This window comes from Chinchilla lanigera, unplaced genomic scaffold (assembly GCF_000276665.1).
Source record: "Chinchilla lanigera isolate Chin_1 unplaced genomic scaffold, ChiLan1.0 scaffold00032, whole genome shotgun sequence".
NCBI lineage: Eukaryota > Metazoa > Chordata > Mammalia > Rodentia > Chinchillidae > Chinchilla > Chinchilla lanigera.
The window spans coordinates 15,500,757-15,523,340 of record NW_004955433.1 but is presented as its reverse complement, the minus strand read 5'-3'; the positions used below and the strand labels follow the sequence as shown (position 1 = coordinate 15,523,340).

Sequence of the window (22,584 nt, the reverse complement as noted above, 5' to 3'; positions counted from 1 at the left end):
TTAGCTTCCTTTCAAAAATTAGAAGGTCTGGCCACCCCAGGTCTCCAGTCTAAGTGGAGCGGGCTGCTGCTTTCAGACGGACACGAGTCCTCCCCTTCACCACAGTCCTCGCTGTGCCCTGTAGCCGCACCTTGCCCTGCCACTCGTGGATGCCTGCTGCCTGGGCCAGGGACCGCTGACACTTGCAGCAGTCGCAGGGTGGCTCTGATCTTAGGGAGTAGAAAGAACTGGGGCTGAGGTTCAGGGATTGTGCGGTTTTAGCCAGGTCAGTTCATGCCTCTGGTCCTCGCTGTTCTATACTCCCTGCCCTACCTGCAGCCCCAAGGTGGCCTGGAGACTCTCGGGGGAAACCTGGGGGTGTGCTCTGGACAGATACAGTACCCTGTGGGCCGCCCTGCATGCTTTTCTTGGCACATGTTGTCACCCCTTCCCAGACGTCCTTCCCACCTGTCCCTTGTTTTAGCATCACCATCCTGAGGTCCCGCTCACAGGCCACCACCTCTGGGAAGTCCCCCCTCCCAGGAGAGTCATGGCATGTCCTGCAGCCCCTGGCTGAGCACATCTAAGAGGGGGTGATGGTCCGCAGGACGCCGCCCTGGGAGCCTTATCGAGTGACGACCTGGAGCTGGGTGTCTCTATCTCTCTGCTCGTGGTCAGAGTGTGGCTGTCAGCAAGAGTCAGGCCGTATTGAGCCCCTCTAACATCTGCTCTTTCCTGCCAGCTCTCTGGGTCTCAGTGTCCTGCTGGATAGCTGTTTGGTGGCACAGACGGGTGTGGACCAGAGTGACGCAGACGGGACCCAGTGCTGGAAGGCCTCGCTGCAGGTATGGAGGGCCTGCATGTGCCTGGCGCTACCAAGCTTGGGCTGGCATCAGTGAAGGACTGGGCTGCACTCGTGGGTGCCTGCTGCCTGGGTGGCATCAGTGAAGGACTAAATGTCCACTGCATTTAGTGGGGTGGGATTCAGCTGGCGAGATGCCCATGGGACAGAGGGAGGAGGGTGGTAGCTGCACTCCTTACCAAGGGTCACATGGTGTCAGGAGGGATCTTGGGGAGCAGGTGGACCTGGGCTGAAGTCCCCAAGTGACTGCCCCCTGCTCTGTGGCCACCTGTGGAGAATGGGGGCACAAGCGCCTCCCGGTATTTGTAGGAAGATCCAACAAGGGCATGCACCGTGAAGTGTGAGGCAGGGGGATGGTGCGGTCAGGAGAGTGACCATTCTGGCTCCTGCATCTTCTGTTCTTTTGCAGGAGACGCAGGAGGAGGCCGTGGCCTGCTCAGCAGGTAGGTGGGGCGGGGCTGAACACACCAGAATGTCCAGGGCACCTCAGACTGGGGCATCCATACCCTTCCCTCCCTCCGCCTCCTCCCTGCCTGCTCCCCCCACCAGCCCTGTTCTTGGCAAAACCCATCCTCTGTGTCTTCGGGCCACATTGTCACAGCCAGGTGATGTCTCTCAAAGGTCATAGGGGAATGGCAGAGGCCCTAGGGCTCCCGGGGGGCTGGGGAAGCCCTGCCTCCACCAGTCCCTCCCACCATCTCCTCTCCAATGGGACTTCAGCTCCAACTATGGCCCAGGGCCCAGCAAGGGTTTGGCAAGGACATAACATACCTGAGCACAAGTGAGACCAGAGCCTGAAGATGGTGTATGCTAGACTCCCATCTCTCTATGAGCTTGCCAAGCGCTCCAGGCTATACCCAGCACATGCACTTTGCTTGGATTTACACCCTACCCCCAATGCTGAGCCCTCCAGGAACCACGGGAAAGAGGCTACTGAAACCTAGCAACAGCCAAGCCATTGCATCCATGAGGCTTGTGGTGTTGCATGCCTCACACACCTCCATGTTCCTCCAAACACCGGTGCTTCTGCCACCTCGTGAGGCAGACCGACCATTTTACAGATGACAAAACTGAGGCTCACTATGTACTGGGTTTGGCCAGAAGTTCTGCATTCACTCCTGTCTCCTCTCCCTCTCTTTACTGTGTGATCTAGAGCCAGTTCTGTGACCTCTCTAAGTCATGGTTCCCAAATAAAGAAAAATGGAGCAATAGCAGTGCCTACCTCATGGGCTCTTGGAAGAGGAGCAGAGACAGCACACCAAAGGCCCCCCGCATTGTGGGCACCTCCAAGGGAGGAGTTGATAGCAGAGGTGGCCACTGAGATGGCTCTGGCCCCATGCTAACCCAGCTGGTCTTTGGAAAGTATACCCTGTGAACTTCAACACGAGTCTGTAGGGACTTCCTAGGCCAGGCCCGATCCTGGACCTGCACGTGATGGGCAGCACCAGCCAGGTGCGGTCGTCCTGTGACTTGGAAGCAGGTGTTCCGGGAGCGGCACTCTGAGAAGCCCCAAGGCATAGCCATTTGTCCTTCACACTCAGAAGCGTGGACCTAGGTCCAATAGCTTTGGCGCCCCTGGGAGCTGAGTAGAAATGCAGAGCCCCAGGCCCTACTCAGACCTGTAGAGCCCTAATCGACATTATAACAAGACCTCCTGGGGATGCGCCCACACATTAGTGTCTGAAAGGTGGTGGCCATGAACTCTGGTTCTCAAACTTGACTGCACCATGGAATCAAGAGGAGAGAAAGTTTAATTTAATGTTGTATTAATGCATATTAATCCTAGAATATTGGGTTTCATTGTGACCTTTTCATGCCTATGACATACTTTGATCATATCCATCTTCCCATTACCTTCTTGTCCATTTCCTTCCTCTCCCCCTTATTCCCTTCCTCTTGTGCGATCAGAGGCTCCATTCTACTTTCATGTCATTTTTTTTTTTTAGCTCTCACATATTAGGGAAAACATACGATACTTGTCTTTCTGAGTCGGGCTTGTATCACTTAATATGATGACCTCCAGTTGCATCCGTTTTCCTGCAAATGGCGTTCGTTCTTTACGGTTGAACGATAGTCCCTGGTGATGCTGGATATATCATGATTTCCTTGTCCCTTCCTCCACCGATGAGCCTCTAGGCTTGTTCCTTATTTGGCTATCATGAATTGTGCTTCAATAAACATGGGCATACCGATATCCCTGTAGCATGCTGACTTCATTCTTTGGGTGTACACCAAGGAGTGGGGTAACTGGATCATATGGTAGTTCTAGTTTTAGTTTTTGGAGGAACCTCCATACTGATTTCCACAGTGGCTGTACTGGTTTGCATTCTCATGGAGGAGACTTTAAAGTTTCTGATCTGGCCTCACCCAGACCATTAAGCCAGATCACTGGGGACAGGCCTGGCCGTCAGGAATTCTCACCCCCTCCTCAGGTCATCTCAGTATGCAGCCTAGTTTGGGTACCAGGGCCCTAGGGAAAGTGACTGCTTCTGGGTGGAAGTGAAATTAATTGGTCTTTAGAGTTTCTTTGGACTAGAAAATTCTGCTGGGCTAAGAATACTCGACCAGGGTTCTATGTCTCTGAGAGACTATGTGTACTGGGTTCTGTGAGTCTGTTTTTGAATCTAAGATGGGAAATGCTACTATGCTTCGTAAGCAGAGAAAGCAGGAGAAGCCAGGGAGGGGGGATCCGGTGCTGTCCCTTGGAGCTTCTGGGTGGACCGGGCAGGGCCTGGTGACTTTTGATGTTGAACTTCGGGACAAGCATGATGCTTCAACCTTGCAAAGGGCTGTTGCCAATACAGGTGTGCACCAGGCTGCTCTGCATTGGCGCCACTTACGTTGTCCCCCGACACTGTGATTGCAGCCCCTAGCGTCACACCTCTGCCTGCGACCTTCTGGCCCCAGCACCATGACTAACCCAGGCCGTGACATGGAGCTGAATCGCCTGGTCCAGGACCAGCCACCTGGCCAGGGGGCCCTCAGGCCTGGCCCCCAAAACCTGGCAGAGCACCTCCCCAACGTGCCCAGCTACCGCCCCCCAATCACCCGCATCCCTGTCCTCATCTCCCGGAGAACAACCTTGTCCAACTCCAGCTTCGCCAAGGAGACCAGGAGCTCCATCCGTCGCCTAGGTAGCATGACCTCAACGCCCAGCACGCTCGCGCTGTGGTGTGTGCTTCTGCATGGCTTGGCATGTCTTCCTGCATGGGTGCGTGGTCATGGGTGGGACCGCTGTTATGATCATGGAAAGCCACCCCCTCTTTCTTTATCCTGTTTTACAGTGGTCACTTGAGGGACTTTGGATCCTTTTGCTCCATGCCTAAAATTTCACAATTAGCAGTTCATTTCTTTGGGTTACATAATTGCTTTTGCAGTGATCATTTTTTATAGAGGCAGTCACTCACACTCTAATAAAGAGTCACTCACTCAGATCCCCAAGCTGTGAAGTTTGGACAGAGAGCCAGCGAAGGAAGTGAGGACAGGAAAAGGAAGGAAACAGAAGAGGAATGGGGTGGGTGCTGCCGACAGAATCTGGTGGCCCTGAGCATACACTGGGAGCTGGACTTTTGCGGGCTGGGGAAGAAGACGTGAGGGCAGAAAACAGGGCCTGGCACGTACTAGGCAAGCTCTCTGCCACTGAGTTACAATCCCAGCCCTTTTTGTCTTCTTATTTTGAGACAGGGTCTTAGTGAGTTACTCAGGCTGGCCTTGAGCTTGGGATCCTCCTGGCTCAGCCTCCCAAGTATTTGAGAATATTACAGAAGAGCGCCACCAGGCTTGGTTGGGAGCTGGACTTTCTGAGGACTGTTGATATCTGCTCAGCCAATCCCATCTCAGGAAAAGAGTAGCTGCCGGGCATAGGCAGGCAGGCCAGCAGGAAGTGTGTCCTCAGGAGCGGCACTGAGAGAGGGTCTGTCTGGAGCCGTTTAATGGTGTCAAGTCCCTGTAGGGGCCTCTGGGCTGGGGGACGAGGTGCTAAGGGAAGTACTCGTGCCTCTAGACTCACCCATGATCGCTTCCTGCCGGAACTCCGGCCTGACCCCCCAAGTGTCTATCACCTGAGGCTGACACTGCCACGCATCCAGGGAGGCATCAGCAGAGACCCCGCCTCTTGTCTCCTCTTGCTGCTGCTCAGTGGCATGGAGTAGGGGGAGGTGGCACTCAGATCATCCCTGCAGCAAGGGTGATTCCCAGGCTCTGTCTGCCTGTGACAACCCTTGAATGTACTTCTGCAGGCTGCTCCCCCAGTTACAGTTACGTTCTGGACCAACTCTACTTTTATTTTCTATATTTCTTTCACTGGATCCCCTTTTTCTATTTAAGTGTATTTAAACAGGGAAACTTCTTATCCCCATTCAAACGAAAAACCAGCATTGCTTGCTATCAACAGACAAGATCAATAGAAATAACCACAGACACTGAGAACAAAATAACAGCGAGACTTGCTGGTGGCTGCAGTGGCCCAGGGGCTCTAAGTGAGTCCTGGACTCTCAGCCCCAAGGGTTTTACCTGTGTCTGAGAGGCTTCAGGTCAGGCTGTGGCAGCACCAACCTGAGACCTCCCCTCTGTGTATTAGGGATTGAGAGAGAATTAAAATAGGAGTCACGTTCTTATTCTGTTATCCTTTCCCTGGTTGGGACATCTCAGACTGTCTTGGGTCTTCCCTGGCCCCTGGGCCCCTACACTGCAAAATGTTCCCCATGACACTGAGCCAGTAGTCTGGCCTGCCAGAGGTACAGCACGTGATGGCTGCAGGTGCTCCAGAGGGGGATGGAGCAGGCAGAGCAGGAGTGAGGCCCCCTATGGCAGTGAGGCCACCTGGCACCTTCTGAGCTGGATCCAAGTCCTGGCTCTGCAGTAGGTGTCCTAGCACCTCTGTGCCTCAGTTTCTCTCCTATACATGGGACAAAGATAACAGCTACCTTATAGAACAACTGGGAGAATCAGAGAGTTAATAGAGGGTAGTATATTCCTAGAGTCTCAGCTACGAAGGAGGCTGAGGCAGGAGGAGTCTGAGGCCAGCCTGGGGAATATAGTAAGACCTTGTCTCCAAAATCAATAAACAAAAGAAAAAAAATATATATATATATATAACTTAGTGGCTAGCAAAACAAATGGTGGCAGGCATGTAAGAGTACTTGGCAACAAATGTGATTCTCTACACCAACCCAATGTAAGATTATTCTTTATATTTCTAATACTATTATTCTTAGTCTCTACCTCAACATCACATAAGCCAGTATCATTTCTATCCTGAGGTCCCACTCTACAGAGCGGGTGGGGAATGGAACGCAGTACCAGTCTAGCATTTCCCCTTCTCTGTTGGGGGCGGAGGACGCAGGGTCTGACCCAGGGCCAGGCAGGGCTTGGGGCGCACCTGCCCCTCCTTGGCTCCCCACCACGGCTCACTGCACACACCCTAAGAGTGCAAGGGCTGCGGTGGCCCGGCCGCCCCACTCCCCACCTGGCTGGCCTGTCCAGCAGGATGAGGCCCCTCCTTCTTCCCTGAGGCTGGGGAATCTCTTGTCAGTCCGGCAAAGTGTCTCCTTAAGTTTTAAAAAATGTCCCCATTCCTGCTCTTCCCTAGAGGGCTCAGGGTTTAGTAAAACAAATGCCAGAAAGTCTTGAAGCTTCCTTTGGTTCCCTCCATCAAAGTATTAAATAAGTGCAAGCAAGTGCACTAAGTGTGCGTTTCCCCCAAGTCACCATTTAAAAAAGCACAGGGGGCGGGGCATGGCTCGGGGCAGAGCGTCTGTGTGGTGTGCGTTTGAAGCTCAGTTCTGTCCCCAGCACAAATCCAATTATTTCAGAATGCTCTCCCTGCCCTGCCTTGCTGGTGCACAGCCGTGGGCATGGCAGGTGCTGGGTTCCCCCCACAGTGTAGGAGGTAGGGCGCCAGCCCAACACCTGAGCTTGGACTCAGGGCGGACCTGTCCCCATGGTCCCCGAGGTGAGATGCAGCTGAGTAGGGCTGTGGGCTCCGCAGGGAGAACCTGCTGCTGAGGCATGAGGCAGGGAAGCTGGCACCAGGCCTCTCAGAGGTCCAGAGATGGACTGACCGCCGTGAGGGTGAGCATGTCCTGCCCAAGCCGCCTGCTCCGCTTGGTGGGAGGGAAGCTCCAGATGTCTGCACTTGACACGCGGCCAACCCTCCAGGCTTGGAAGGCATTACCACCTCTACCTTGGAACGGGGAAACTGAGGCTCCGAGAAGGGAAGCAGCTGAGCCAGGCTGTGCTAGATCAGGCCCTGGCCCCAGCCTAGCTGCCTTCCCTCACCCCCACCCTGCCCAGCTCTGCTGCCCGTGTCCTCCCCAAGTGTTGCCCCCCACCCAAGGCCGTGCATTCTGGCACCCAGTGCATGGAGCTCACCTTGGGGCCTTTCTGTGGGTGAGGCCCCCGCAGACCTGCACCCTGCACGCAGCTTTCTCACGATGCGCCCAGGCCCCGAGGACCTGCTTCCCCCCTCCCTGACTCTCTCTCTCCTTCCTCTCCCCAAGTGCCTGCCACGGAAGAGCATCCCGAAGTACAGGTGGAAGACACCGATGCCGACAGCTGTCCCCTCATCAAGGAGGAGAAGCCGCCTTCGCCTGCCCAATCCAACACTCTCAGTGTCCCAGGCTCGGCTGCAGGGGTGCACAGGTGACCCTTTATGCTACTCATGGGCTTTTCTCAGCACAGCGCCACCTGTCCATTTGGTAGATGAGAAGACTGAGGCCAGAGAGGGGAAGCAGCTGGCCCAAAGTCACACAGCAAGCAGGTATCAGGACAGAGACTCCAACCCCTTTCCTGTCTCTCTTTGTTCCTGGCTTAGAGCTTTGTATAGGGGCCGTCTTTGGAGGCCCTGTCCAGGACACCTTCAGAGTAGGACAGAAGGTACAATATTATGGTAAATAATAAAATAATGTATAATAAATATGGCAACTAATTTCTACTCCCTTATTTTATGTTATATTTTACTTTTTTTTGGCAGGATGCTGTTTAGTCAAATATGCATATGATTATAAATTTCCAGATCACTTTTTACACTCTTGTTTTTTTTTGGTAGGGGGGCATGGTCTCATTTACATAGTTCAGGCTAGCCTTGAATTCACCATGTACCACAGGTTGGCCTCAAATTCAGTGATCCTCCTGCCTCAGCCTCTTGAGTGCTTAGATTACAAGCATGTACCACCACACCTGAATTCCCCCCCCACCTTAACAAATGTAAATGTCCATGGCAGTATCGTTAACCATAAGCACAAAGTTATGAGCAGCTCTGTAGAACTTCTCCTCTCACGTAGCTGAAACTCTGCACCTACGGACTGGCAACTGTCCTCCCCACCGCCCACAGACCTGTAGTGCCACCCTACACTCAGCTCCACAGGCTTCACTACCTTAGACACCTCGTGTAGGTGGAATTGTTAATACTTGTCCTCCAGGGCCTGTTTTATCCACGTAGTGCAGTGCTGTATCATTGTCATACCTTGCTGTAGCTATGACAGGGTCACCTTTTGTCCTAATGCTGAGTAATAGCCACTGTATGCATACACTACGCTTCCTTTATCTACCCCACCGCTGGCCATTTAGATTACTTCCACCTCTTGGCTATTGGGAAAATAGGGTGAAAATGCCTCTTTGGATCCTAATTTCTTTTTTTCTTTCTTTTGATTTTTTAGAGACAGGATCTCGCTATGTAGTTCAGGTTGGCCTTGAACACACTGTGTAACCCAAACTGGCCTTGAACGCATAGTGATCCTCCTGCCCCAGCCTCCTGAGTGCTGGGATTACAGGCGTGTGCCACTGTGCCGGGCCTAATTTCAGTTAGTTTGAACGGATACCCAGAAAAGGATTTCTACATCCTATGGTGGTTCTACTTTTTTTTTTTTTTAAATGAACTTTTACACTGCTCTTCATGGTGGCTGTCCCATTCCACATTCTCAGTAACTGCACAGGGCTGCAATTTCTCTACACTCCAAGATTTTGTATTTTGTTGGGCTGTTTTTTTAAGTGATAGTCATCCTAACAGGTGTCAGGGAATAGCTCACCCTGGTCTTGACCAGCATTTTCCTGATGGTTAGTGATGTTGAGCACCTTTTCTTTTTGTGGTCCTGGGAATGGAACCCAGGGCCTCCAGCAGGCTCGGCAAGAGCTCTACCACCAAGCTGCATGCTCAGCCCGAAGCACCTGTTCACATACCTGTGCGTGCATCTCCCTTGGAGAAAGGTCTCTTCAAACCCTTAGCCTAGTTTTAGTTTGATAAGTTGGGTTTTGTTTTTGTTTTGGTATTTAGTTGGAGGAACCCCATATTTCTTTTGAATAGTAACCCTTTATCAAGCAAACAGTTTGTAAATACAGCATTTTCTTGCATTCTGTTGGGTTTTCTCCCCCCTCTGTTGCTTATTTACCTTAGTGTGCAGAAGCCTTTTAATTTTGTATAGTTTCACTTGCCTATTTTTGTTTTCATTACCTGTGCTATTGGGGCCATCCTCTTGCTTTATCATTAGATGCTGTCACAAAAACACTAAAGAACCTTAGACGAATAATCACTAACAACCCTGCCATACAGTGTTTTTATTTTTCTGCATTCTCTTCCTTGCTCATGGCCAGGCCCGTGATTTGGGGTGGTTTTCATTGAAGGAGTGATGCAGCTCAGGTTCTGACCTCCTGCCATGGGCTTTTTTCCTCATTTCCAGCTGCCCCCTCAGTGCTCATGGGTGACGGCTTCTCCATGTTCCTCCAGTTCCGTGGGGCGGAGAGAATTAACAAGGCCGCTCTTCTTGGGCTCTGTCCATAACGGCACGTGGCCACCTTGGCCTTCTGCTGTCTGCCCGTAGGTCTTTCAGGGTAGGATTCTTAGTCAAGATCATGCACATTTTTATGTCTCTTGAGATAAATTTGTAGCTGAGTGGTCAGAGTTGCTTTTGGACAGCTGGAACCGGGTAACTTGGAATAGTGCAGTACAGTGCTTTTTTCTTTTCTTTTCTTTTTTTTTTTTTTTTTGTCTCTTTGAGACAGGTCTCACTATGCAGTTCAGGCTGGTCTTGAGCTCACTTTGTGGCCCAGGCTGGTCTCGAACTCACAATGATTCTCCTGCCTCAGCCTCCTGAGTGCTGGGATTACAGGCAGGTGCCACCACGCCTGGCAGACAGTGCTTTTTAAATGCCTGCATTTCCATTCTGGGGGAGCTGTTGGTGCTCCTTCAGCACTGACTGGATAGAGAGATGGTTCTCTTTTCTTCATTTTTGCTCTCATCCCTGAGCTCCTGAGTAATTTCTCAGCTGAGATTAGGAGCCTGCCAGAATAGCAGGAGAGGGCTGGATGTGGCAAACTTTCAGACTTTAGTGGAAAAAAGAGACATCATCTCACTGAGTTCAGGAACACAGCTTATAGCTCTACCACTGCCCATGTTTAGTTTACTAAATTATGCATGGGGCACATTGGAAGATCCAGAAACAGTGCTGCGTCGGTCAGAGGTGTACACTGCCATTCCCTGTACGTGGGCAGGGAAGCTATAAGGATGGTGAAGTCCTGTGGGCAGAGAGTTACACATGGGCTGCGCTGGGGGTATTTTGAGGGACAGGGAGGGGGCTGAGGTGACGTGGGCCTCCTGCCTGTGCGCTGAGCCTGTGAGGCTCCTCTTGTCCTTGTCACTCATCCACACTCACAGAGTTATTGAGCATCTCTGGGTTCAGGGCATGGAGGAGAAGCCTGACAGGGGCCTGCACTGGCTCGTGGCCCTGAGAGAGACATAGAGCGAGTAATCAAATACCAAACAAGTGCTTAGTTGAACTTGACCGTGAGTGTGGGGTGGAGCCTCTGCCTCAGTCTGGCCTGTAGGCGGAGTCCTGTGGGCTGATGGGAAAGGCCAGTGGCACAGCAGTCAGGGGCAAATGAGCCTGCGGGCAACTGAGGGAACCCCAAGGCCATGGAGAACACAGCTCTGACCAAGGGGCATCAGGCAAAGCCCTTTTCCCAGTTTAGCCTGGTTGGAGGCCCGGGCTAGGGGTGTGGCATGAGCCCCACTTATCAGAGGCTGGCCGTGAGGCAAGTCAGGGACCCTCACTAGGGCTCCCTCTTCCCCCTGTGAGGGGAACAGGATTCCCACAGCTGTTGGAATTGGGGGAGGGTTTACCAGTTGCTCCCTTGAGCTGCTCTGCACAGGCTGGGGATGAGGGCTATGGCTTAGCGCTACACTCAGGATTCACCCAGGCCTAGGAAGGGGCCCTGGCTGGGCATGAGAGGATGGAATTTGGGTGCCCAGTCTTGAGTCCCAGTCTTTTTGTGTGAGGTTGTCCTCTTTCTTTTATGTTCTACCCCACCTGCCCCACTGGGGATGGAACAGTGATTTGCCCGGTGATTTGCCCCATAGTGGGGATTTGCACTGAGCTACATCTCCAGTTTTTTATAATTTTTATTTTGAGACAAGATTAACCGAAGTCTCTAAGTTGCTCAGGGTGGGCTCAAACTTGTCATCCTCTTGCCTCAGCCTCCCAGAAGCATGAAGGAGGCGAATCTGTGAGTTCTGCCATCCTAGGCAAGTTGGCAGAAGGTAACGGGATGGTTGACAGCCTTCTGGAGGAAATGTGCATGCTCTGTGTCCCTCTTTCTGTGTCCCGCTAGAAACCCGGATGAGGCTGGGGAGGCTGGGGAGGAGTCCAGGCCTGGAAACCTGACGTGACTCAAGCTGGAGTGCCGAGTAAGTGCGGCATCTGCACAGAGAGGGCCTAGGCCCTGCCCCCAAGGTCCTCCCACCAGTCTGTAACTGGGCCTCTGGGCCAGCTCAGAACCTTTGCTGACTCAGGAACCGTGCAGGTCTCAGCAGCTCGGGGCAGCTGGGGCAGCTCGGGGATCAGCTCTGAGGAGTCCTCTCAGAGAAGGGGCAGAGGAAGGCTTCTCTGACTCTCCACTGGGAGAGGTGGGTTGTGGGGACCAGGCTGGCATTCCCAGTTTCAATAGCGATTGCAGGGAAATAGCCAATCATCATCCACACAGGTTGAAGGTTCCATGTGGGTCCATTTCCGGTCAAACCCCGCTGACACGAGCGCCTTGGTGGACGGTAATCATGGCTTTCCCTGGAAGGTCAGGAGCCAGGGCCTGTTTTCCAGAACTCAGCCATGACATTTGTCTCCCGCAGAGCCGTGGCTGAGGACCCCAGCCAGGCCATCCTGTGTTCCCCCAGGCTGGGGACGGTGCAGGTTTATTGCACTGCCCCTGGGCCTCACAGTGGGGTCAGCCGCTGCAACCGCTCTCTGGTCCCAGCTTGCCTTTCATTTTCACATCCCCAAAGCTGGCCCTTCCTGTGGGTCCAGCTGTGCATGTTTACCACGTTCTGCCCATGTCTGGCACACTCTGGTTCAAGTCCTAAACTCATCTTCCTGTTACCGACTGTTCTGACGCTTGTCTCTCTGAGCTAACCCATCTGCTAACATTCGCACCCACGTCCCCAGACTTTTAGTTTCACGTGTTAACACTTGGCATTTTGTGTTTCACGTGTTGTACAAGTCATTAAGAAATGACCATTCTTGCCAGCACTGTGGTGCACACCTGTAATCCCAAATACTCAGGAGGCTGAGGCAGGAGGAGTACATGTTTTTATGTCAGGGTTGGTCAACATAGTATAACCCCATCTCAAAATAAAATTTTAAAAGGCTGGGATTGTAATTCAGTGGTAGAGTACTTGCCTAGCATGCACGAAAAGAAAAGAGGAAAAAAATAAAGGCAACCTTAGTTATGTATGTCTTACCAGCCACTTGGGAAGCTGAAGTAGGAGAATCATAAGTTGGAGGCCAGCCTGGGCAACTTAACAGGAATCCATCAAAACTCAAAACGCAAAACAACAGCAAATGACCATTCCTCCCCACTAGCATGCAGTCTATTAACTTATGAGACACTTTCCAGTGGTACATATTGACCTGGACTGGGAGCTCTGTGATTCTACATTAGCTGATTCTATTCCATCTTTAACAGGACTCTTTCTCTAAACCTGGCTCTGACTTCCTTGCTTCGTGGTATTAACACATTTCTCTCTCCTGCTCTGTTTTCTTCTTCTCAAGTTTCTGGGTTCTCCAGGAGAGCAACTTCTTCTTCCTGCTGAGGCAGAGGGTGGGGAAATCCAGAGAATGAACTCCTCCTCCCTTGCCTGTGCCACACAGCGTCAAGGGGGCCCCTCCCATTGAGCCAGAATGCCCAGGCTCCAACCTGCAGCCCTCAGGCTGGGAGCAGGCTGGGCAAGAAGTTCTTGCCCCTGAGATCCAGGTAGGCCTTAGACACCACTGGCCAAGATGCAAAGGCCTCCAAACCCAGCGCTCTGTGGCAGACTTGGACCTCGTGCAGCCCTCAGATAATGCAGTTTCCATTCCTCAGGTAGGAAGCCAGAGGCTCAGAGGGGATGGGACGCCCCCCAGGTCACACCATCAGCTGGATATTGGACTCCATGGCCTCCTCAAGTGGCTGAAAGGAAAGTGTGGTAGAGAATTGAGATGGAGACTTCGGACTGGAAGTGGGAGGGGAAACGGGAGGATGTTTAGGCCAAAACCTGACTTCTAAGTCCTTCATTTAGTTGGGAAGATTTAGTCCCATTTTACAGACAGGGAAACAGAGGTGGCTCAGAGTTTAAGTTGTTTGCCAAGGCCATGAGCTGGCAAGAGGCAGGACAGGGATGCAAATCCATGCTTGCCAGATACCAAATCACTGCTGTTTCCTTTATGCTGGATCAATGAGCAGATATGGAGACTGAGGTCCTGAGAGCGGCTGTGTCCCTTTCTGCTCCTTTGTGCCTCCTTCCAGGCAAATGAGGATCCTTGGCAGCACCATTCCCTCCCCTCAGTCCTCTACCCAGTAGCTGGCTCGAGGTGACCTTCAGGGGTCAAAGTCATTTGCTTCCCTCTGTGTGCCTGGACCCTTACAGGAAGAAGCTGCCCTCACAGGGTGATGAGGCTGAAGAGCTCAAGGCGCTGTCACCAGCCGAGTCCCCAGTGGTCACTTGGTCGGATCCCGGCACCCCACAGGAGGCTGAGTAAGTGAGGCCACCTCTGGGGCCTCAGACTTGGAAGGCTGGGTGGGGATGGATGGGTGAGGGGACATGGTGGCAGCATGGATGTTTTCAGAACTCCGCATGGGCCAGCTTTGCCAGGGGCTTTAGAGCAGTAAGACAGGGTGGCCCAGGAGTTCTATAAACTCTGAAGAATGGGCTTGGGCCATGTGTCCAGCTGTGTCCATGGCCAGCAGTACTCAGAATGGGAGAGTCTTGAGCCAGAGGTCCATCTGCTAATGATCCTGGCACTGGACAGTGACCCTGCAAAGGTCAGCAGGGCAAGAAAGGACACAAGGATCTCCAGTGGTCCCCACCCAAGAGCCTTGTTAAAATGCAGGTTTCTAGGCCCGGCCCTGCTGTCCTGGGCCAGATCCTCAGATGGTGGCCCTGGGGAATCCACATCTCCACAAGCTCCCAGGTGATTCTGATGCAACTGGTGTGAAAAACAGTGTTTGGAGACCACTGTGAGAGCACTTGGACCTGGTCTCTGACAGCTAATTGTCCCAAGGGGTGGACCAAGGACAAGTGTTTTCTAGGTTTTGAATTACTGGTTGTTGGCGAGTCTCCCCGCCCTGGGAGTCAGGCTGGATGCCCCATCATGCTCCCTAGCCACATCCCCTGGATTAGCCAGGTGACATTAGTCTTGTCTTTCTCCTTCTACTCTTTTTTGTAATCCATAACTTCATGTAGTTCATGCAGTTTATGCTTAACTGTTATAGAAAACTCAAAAAATATGAGTAGTGGGAAAAATCTCAAACCTCACTGTAGTCCAGTTGTCTGTTTTTGCACAGTGGACTCACATTTTATGCTACAGGGTAGAGATGGGGTTAGGATTTAGCATCAGAAAATATGGCAGGAATCAGGTGTCATAATAAAAATTACCCTTGAAATAGCATAAGGAGGTCAACATGGAGACCCATGTAATAGCTAGATAGCTAAAACTGCTGTAACAAATAGGCCCAAGAGGTTCAGCAGCTGAAGGAAAAGAAGAGAGCTCTTATGTCATGGTCATAGCACTGGTTGCACATTTCACGCCAGTTGAAGACTCTGCTCCATGCCATCATTTAGAGATCCTGGTGATGGTGACTCTGCCACCTTCTCCATGTGACTTCCTAATCCCACCAGCCACCACTACAAAGGAAGAGCTCCAGGCCTCTCTTCAGCAAGGAGGCTCTAAATTGCGTGCCCCGTATCTACTCAGTGCCGTTGGTGAGAGCTCACACGGCCACACCTGGGAATGTGGTACATCCCAGCCACTGCTCACAGTGGGAGAGAATGGATATGGGGGCACAGCTTATGTCTCCACAAAGAACTCCACTCGGTCTGTCTCCAGCCTGGCATTCCCAGTTGAGCGTGAGAGGAGGGGTGGACTGGAGTTTCTGTGTTTTGAGTGGCTGCAGTGCAGCCACTCAGAGGAGAACCTGCTCCACGCCCAACGCGGCTCACCCAGGGCACATGCTCTGCAGTGGCAGAAGGTCAGCAGATCATTCGTTCTCTCTCTGTCTCTGCCCCCTCCTCCGCCTCTGCCTCCGTCTCTGTCTCTTTTGCTGGCAGTACATAAACTTTCACTCCTATAAGTTGAAGAGATCTATAATGTGTCCACACTGCTTTTTCCACCAGTTGTTTCCTGAGTTCAAAAATGTAGCCCTGTTCCCCTCTGTGTTTTGCCCAGAAATATATCTCATGTGACTCTCACACTGGGACTAATAGCCTGATTTTGCTGAACTCTGATCCGAGTTCCATGACTTTTCCTCTAAACTTCAAATGGAGGGGCTGGGGATTTAGCTCAGTGGCACAGTGCCTGCCTGGCAAGTGCAAGGTCATGAGTTCAATTTCCAGTACCGGAAGAAAAAACAAAAACCAAAAAAACCAAGCAAAATAAATTTCAAATGGAATAAACAGTTTTTCAGAACTGCCCACCTGAATCAGAGGAGACTTGGTACATTTTCTAAATGCTGGGCCAGAGCACCTGGGTGTTATTGCTGCTGAATTTCCTCCTAGGGTATATACAGTAAAGTGTGTCTAAGGTTTCTGGTGTCAGAAGGAAGCAGGGCAGGATTTACCTCCTGCAGGTTTTGCTAGAAGGTGAGATGCAGAGGGCACCCAGCTCTGCCTGGGTACTGGGTACTGGGTCCCCTCCTGCTTAGTCGCTCGGGCTCGGGGGTGTTCCTGCAGTGACCAGAACCGCGCAGTCTCCACGGCCAGCCAGAACAGCGCCATCATCAATGACCGGCTCCAGGAGCTGGTGAAACTCTTCAAGGAGCGGACGGAGAAGGTGAAGGAAAAGCTCATCGACCCCGACGTCACCTCTGATGAGGACAGTCCCAAGCCCTGTGAGTCTGGGGCTGGAGGTGGCCCACCTGGCCAGGGAGGGAGTGGAGCCCCTACGCCCCTTCCTAGCTCACAGTGAGGGCAAGAGTGGCCCATGGAAATAGTTGGGCTCCCATCAGAGGAAATGAGGGGACCAAACACAGACACATAAGCGAGTGCTGGGCTGGCAAGAGCCTGGCTGGTTTCTTCACACGGAGCTCACAGCAGGTATGGAGTAAACGTGAATCCCCTCAGTTCTGGCTCCAGGCCTGCAGTTAGGAGCTTAGGCCTGAGTCAGATGGTCACCAGTGTCATCCTGCAGCCCCCGTGAAGAAAGCCCCTGAGCCAGCCCCAGCCGCGAAGCCTGCTGAGGTGGAGCAGGTGGAGGAGCACTACTGCGACATGCTCTGCTGCAAGTTCAAGCGCCGGCCCTGGAAGAAGTACCAGTTCCCCCAGAGCATCGACCCCCTGACCAGTGAGTCCTGGGGCACCGTTCTCTGTGCAAGGTGGAGGGCTGGACAGTGGGTGGTGGGAGAGGGCTAGGGGTGTGAGAGGTGGGGAGGAGGCCGTGGATGTCTTACACTTCAGAAGGGTTCCGTATTTCCTCATCTCTTCAAACAAGCAAACAAACAATAACAAGAACAGGAGCACACACTCACATGCCATGATGAGGGAGCTAAGGCGCAGGGAGGTTATCCAGCCTGAGGACAGCAGGTAGTATGGGGCTCCTGAGCCTTGGCAAAACTTTCTACTAGGACCATGATGGCTCCTTCGCAGAGCTCCTGCTCTGAGCAGAGAACTCTGTGTGTGTGTGTGTGTGTGTGTGTTTTTCTTCCAGTGTCTAATGTGAATCCCTCTTGCCTCCCGTTTAGCCTACTCCACAGTGCTCAGGAGTTACAGCACTGCATATGTGCACAGCGCTTCATGGTTTACTTATGGCACATTTCCCTGTGACTGAGAAGAGCACAGTAGGTGCCAGAGAGGGACTTCCTCAAGGTTACGCAGAAAGTCCTTTAGGGGGCAGGACCCCAACCCCGGCATCCGCTGTTTCTCAAGTGACCTGTTGTGTCCATTCATCCACCCCTCCTTCCACCCACCAGTCTGTGCTCCGTGCATTACTTACTATTCTGTATTTACTAAGGCAGGAAATACATTGCTAGAAATTTTTCGAACAGAATGAAAGCAAAGCCAGTGTGATGGCACCCACTTGTAATCTCAGCTACTCCACAGCCTGAGGCAGGAGAATGGAAAGTTCAAGGGTGGCCTGGGCAAGTTAGTGAGATCGTATCACAAAATTTTAAAAGGGCTGGGGATGTAGTTGAGGAAAGAAGGAAGAATAAAGAAGGAAGAAAGAAGAAGGAAGACGGAGGGAAGGAAGGAAGGAAAGAAGGAAAGAAAAAAGGAAGGAACATGTAACAAATGATGTGAGGCAGAGACCACTCAACAGGCTTTTATGAAAGCAACAAGGCATAAGACTTAATATACCTGGGTGCAGGCAGATAGAGGCTAAAAAGACCATCCGTGGGAAACAAAGAAAAGTGGGGGCTCTTTTATACAACTTGATCAAGTGGGAGTCTGGCAAGGGACATTGTGTGAGAACGTCTGAGCAAACAGCAATGGTCAAAGTCCTCAGAGTGTCCAGTGCAAATGTACGGACGCTATCAGGTGTCCTGGTGCTGGGAAGATTCCGTGCTCCATCGTATTTCTTCTTTAGACATCCTGTGTGTGCTGAGGGCAGCAGCACCTGTGCTGAGCTGCGTTTTTCTGAGAATAATATGGTGGCTGACAAATAGGTTGGGTCCTGGGAAAGTCATGCCAGAGGTGAGCCTGATGTTCCCACCTTTTTTTATTATAAACAAAAGGGAACAAGAAGAAGAAAAAGGGAGAGGAGCATCCCTTCCCATTGCTGAGTGGGCAGCCTAGTGGGAAGGAAAACCTTGGGGAACCATTTCATATGGGGGAAGAAGAGCAACCACTGCCGATTAGTGATTGTTCACATGTGGTCTTGTAAGAACTGTGACAGCAGCCTGAAGAGACAGGGCCTGATAAGAGGAGGACTATGCAGACCAACAGTCCTGCTCAGGGAAAGAGCCACGAGGCCCATCCCCCAACATTAGTCCAAGAGTCAGACATACACTGTCTAGTTTCTGAGGCCCTTTCAGTAATCCTTTTTTGGGGCTGGGGATTTAGCTCAGCGGCAAAAGCACCTGCCTGGCAAGCACAAGGTCGTGAGTTCAGTTCCCGGTACCGGAGAAAAACCAAAAAAAAAAGAAACAAAAATAGAACACTGCTTCATATTTTTTGGGGCTGAGGATTTAGCTCAGCGGCAAAAGCGCCTGCCTGGCAAGCGCAAGGTCGTGAGTTCGGTTCCCGGTACCGGAGAAAAACAAAACAAAACAAAACAAAAAACCCAAAAATCAGTAAGCCTTTTTTGTTGCATCTTGTACTATGCCTGACTGATTTGTGTGAATAGCATTTTTAGCTAGGAGAATGCAAAGGCTGCCTCTTTCAGACATTAGGAGATCTAGGCCTCTTTGGTTTTGGAGTTACTGATGCCAGAGAATCAATTTGGGAATGCAAAGTAACAATGGTCTCAGCTATCTCCTCAAGACTTTGAGCTAGGTCTTGAGACAAGGAGGGATAGTAAGAGAGAGAGGTTGACCAGCTATCCCTGTTCCTGTTGCAGCGGTGATTCCCAGGCCAACAAGGAGAGGGATCAACTAGATGGCCCTGTGCTGCCAAACCTGGGCCTTTACTGTGACCCGCAGACCCTGGTTCCCTGGGGCTAGGTCTATAGCTGGGGTAAGATATATCAGTGTGCACGTCCCAGTCTAGTTGGTGGGAAGGCACAGGTAGGTGGAGGTCCCGCAGAGAAAGAAAACACCTTGATTGGGTGGACAAAATTGATCGTGAATACCAAAAAGATATTTAAATTTTCTCTCTTCATTAACCCAAACATTTAATGTGTCTGACAGAACAGTGCCCACAAGCGGTTGAAAAGTCCCTCTGATTTCAGGAATTTGAGGAGTGCCTGTAGTTCATTTTTCCCAGTGGAGGAAAAACCTCTTAGTGTCTATTATCAGCCCCTTGGAGGAATGGTGGAAAGTAGGCGCAAGGAGGCAGTCAGGGTGGGTAGGAGTTCGAGCGCAGGCGTTCCATGGGTGCGTATCTGCACATGGGAGATAATGGCCATTGCGGAAACCAGAGTGCTTGTTAAGCAATGGAGCAGTGACAGTCTGGGAGGGGCTGAGAAGTGAATGGGTTGACTGGGGCTTTGGGTTATTTGGTGGTTAACATGACCAGGGGAGGCTAACAAAGTTGGCGTGAAATTACAGTAGTGGGGAGAAAGGTGTCCGAGCAGTAACCCAGAAGACATATTGCACTGGGTGCAAAGGGGAGCTCAGAAAGTTAGATTGGGGTCTGTGGTAACTGGGCCATCTATAGGCTGATTTGTGTCTTTGTAAGGAGTGAGTCTCATCAGGTAAGTTTGTACAGGCTGGGCTGTTCAGTCAGTGCATTCTCCCTTTGAATAGCATCATCGAGGGGAACCTCCAACGAGGAAAAGAGGGCCACATCTCCTGGAGGCCAGTATGTACAAATAGAGACCCCTCTTCCTGTGGGGATGGTAAGTGAGATTCGTGTTGGCCCCTACATGTGGTGGAACAGGTGCAACCTCATAAGTGGCAGCAGACATGGAGACGCAAAGCCCGCAGTCCCTAGCCAGGGAAGGGTTAACCAGTCCGGTAGGAGCGGGTAAGCTGTACTGCCCTGTACAGAAAGTTGGGTATTGGTGAGGAGACTGGAGGAAGAACATCTGTGGGAAATAGGATTATACTGCCTGATGCGACTGTGTACCTAGGAAGTGATTCCACCCAGGAGGCAAGAAACAGCTAACAATGGAGAGTAAGACCCACAAAAAGAGGCAGAAGGGAAATAGGGGATGTCTGAGGTCTGCTTTATCCTTCATGGGCCTCTCTATCAATCATCAAACAGGAGAGGGAAGAGAAAAAAAGGAAACAATGTGACCTCCTGGTGGGGGAGAAATCACGCAGAGTGCCCTGATAAAGAGATCTTCTATCCAGGTGTAGAAAGACTTGAGAGTAAGAGTCTGAGGATGAAACCAGGTCAGATCAGTGTAGACTGATTGAAGAAGATAGGCAAAGTGACAGGATAGACAGTGGCAGTGCATTTAGGTATTTTCTGGGGTTCAGTCAGCCTGAGGGGTATAGGGGAGATTATTTGTGACTTCTACAAAGAAGAGGGGTCCGGTGAATTGTCAGTAGGGCACAGCTTTATTCTGGAATGGCAAATCCATTGTAGGGGGTCTTGCAGATGATCAGCACTTGGGGTGCTGTAGATGACTCTGCAGGGTCCCTTCCACTTCATCTGTAGGGATGGGGGATTTAAATCTTCAGTCAAAGCCAGGTTATCATCATAAGGTTGAGTGTCAGGAGAAGATAGGGAAAGGTTAGCAGTGTGCATGCTTCTTTTTGGGCTTGTTGCAGACCTGGGAAACAGTCTGATGGGACTGGTCTCCGGGCTGAGGTCTGGCCTGAGCAGAAAGGTGTGGCTGTATAAAAGCTCAAAAGGACGGTATCCTCTAGGCTCCCTAGAGGTGGTGCGCATTCTAAGAAGAGCAATTGAGAAACCAGTCTTTGTGAAGCTGAAGTGTTAATTTAGTGAGATGGGCCTTGTTCGCTCTTCTTTCTGTCTTACCAGATGATTGCGCCAGTTCGGAGTATGAAGGTTCCATTGTATACCAAGTGACCTGGACACCTCCTGAGTAATCTGATTAAAAAAGCTGGGCCATTATCCGACTGAATGGAGGTGGGGAGGCCAAATTTGGAGATTATATTGGTTAGGAGAGAACCAGTGACTGCTGAGGCTTCTTCTGAACTGGTAGGAAAAGCCTCTACCCACCCAATGAAGGTGACAACCCAGAACAAAAGACATCTTTCCTACTTGTGGCATGTGGGTGAAGTCAATCTTCCTGTCCTGGCTTGGGGAGAAATTTCGTGCCTGGTGTGTGGGAAAAGGAGGGGGCATTAGGGAACTCTGAGGCATAGTTAACTGGCAGACAGAGCTAATAGTCTTAAGGAGAGTCTTCCAGGAAGGAGAGCATATAAGAGGCTCAAGTAGTTGAGGTAAGGGTTTGTAACCTACACAGAAACTGTCAGGAAGAGATGAAAGAATAGTGTGGGGTTGTGAGGCAGGAGGAGGGATCTTCCTTGACCTAGGAACCACCCATCCTTTGTGGGGTAGTTTTGATACTGCTGGTGCTCAGAGAGGGACTAGGCAGGGGTGAAGCAGGAAAGGGCACAGTATTGGTCCTTTGTAGCATGGTGGGAGAGACTAGCTGCTTCCTTTGTGGTTTTATCTGCAAAGGCATTTCCCGTGGCTATGGGATCTGACAGTCCTCAGTGTCCTCTACAATGAAGTGTAGCTGCCCATTCTGGCAGAAAAGCTGCCTGGAGAAGGGCCTTAATGCATGGGGAATTAATGATCAAGGACCCCCTGAGAGGCGAGGAATCCTCTCTCTGCCCACCTGGCAGCACGGTGGTGAAGTATGTGAAATGCATACTTGGAATCACGTAGATGTCAACCTGTAAGCCTCTGGCCAGGGTAAGAGCACGGATCAGAGCAGCCAGTTCAGCCTGTTGAGAGGTGGTGGATGAGGGAAGGGCTGCAGCTTCTCTAACAGTCTTGTGGGACAGTTGCATGTAGAAACCTTACAGGAACTCCCATTGATAAACAAATGTGGCTGGGGTAGACAAGGGGAAAGCTGAGATACAAAGAAAAGGTGAGACTGCCAAGCAGATAAAGGACAGACAGTCATGTGGATCTGGCATCTCAGAAGGAGACACAGTGGGTGTGAAATGAGAGGCAGGATCAAAGTCAGGACCCAGGCAACAGTCACTGTTGGGTTTCTATAAATAGTACATACAACTGTAAGATACAAAAAGCAGATAGAAGATGGGAAAGACGTGGTGAGGATATGAGACCCTGCAGGTTATGGGAGGAGTATAGTGTGAGCAGTGTGTCTCTAGTAATTTTTAGAGCTTCTGTAAGCATTAAGGCTGCAGCAGCAGCTGCTCATAGGCAGGGTGGCCAACCCAACAGTAGGATCAAGTTGTTTAGACAGGAAGGCAACCGGGTGTGGGCTTGACCCATGGGGCAGAATGGTGACCATGCAACCAACATGTTCTACAGCACATAGCCAGAAAGGTTGAGTACAGTCCGGTAAAGCCAGTGCTGGAACTGTTTTTAGAGCTTCTGTCTTGGTTACTTTTCTCTCGTTGCTGAGACAAAATACCCAATGCCCAAAATGAAGGAAGGAAAGGTTTATTTAGCTTACAGTTTGTGGAGGTTTCAGTCCATACTTGGCTGGCTCCGAGGCAGAAAGTAGCAAAGCAACAAG

At 51.3% G+C, this 22,584-nt stretch overlaps 1 protein-coding gene across 1 annotated transcript in view; it reads left to right on the top strand.

Annotated features, from left to right (window-relative positions):
* Cngb1 (cyclic nucleotide gated channel beta 1) overlaps window positions 1–22,584 on the top strand; it is an 89,430-nt gene that overhangs the window by 33,131 nt on the left and 33,715 nt on the right. Inside the window, exons 15-20 of the mRNA XM_013516097.1 lie at window positions 737–824; window positions 1,251–1,272; window positions 7,327–7,483; window positions 13,731–13,838; window positions 16,032–16,189; window positions 16,489–16,641. Of these exons, the coding sequence (XP_013371551.1) occupies window positions 737–824; window positions 1,251–1,272; window positions 7,327–7,483; window positions 13,731–13,838; window positions 16,032–16,189; window positions 16,489–16,641 (686 nt within the window). The remainder of the gene's footprint in view (window positions 1–736; window positions 825–1,250; window positions 1,273–7,326; window positions 7,484–13,730; window positions 13,839–16,031; window positions 16,190–16,488; window positions 16,642–22,584) is intronic.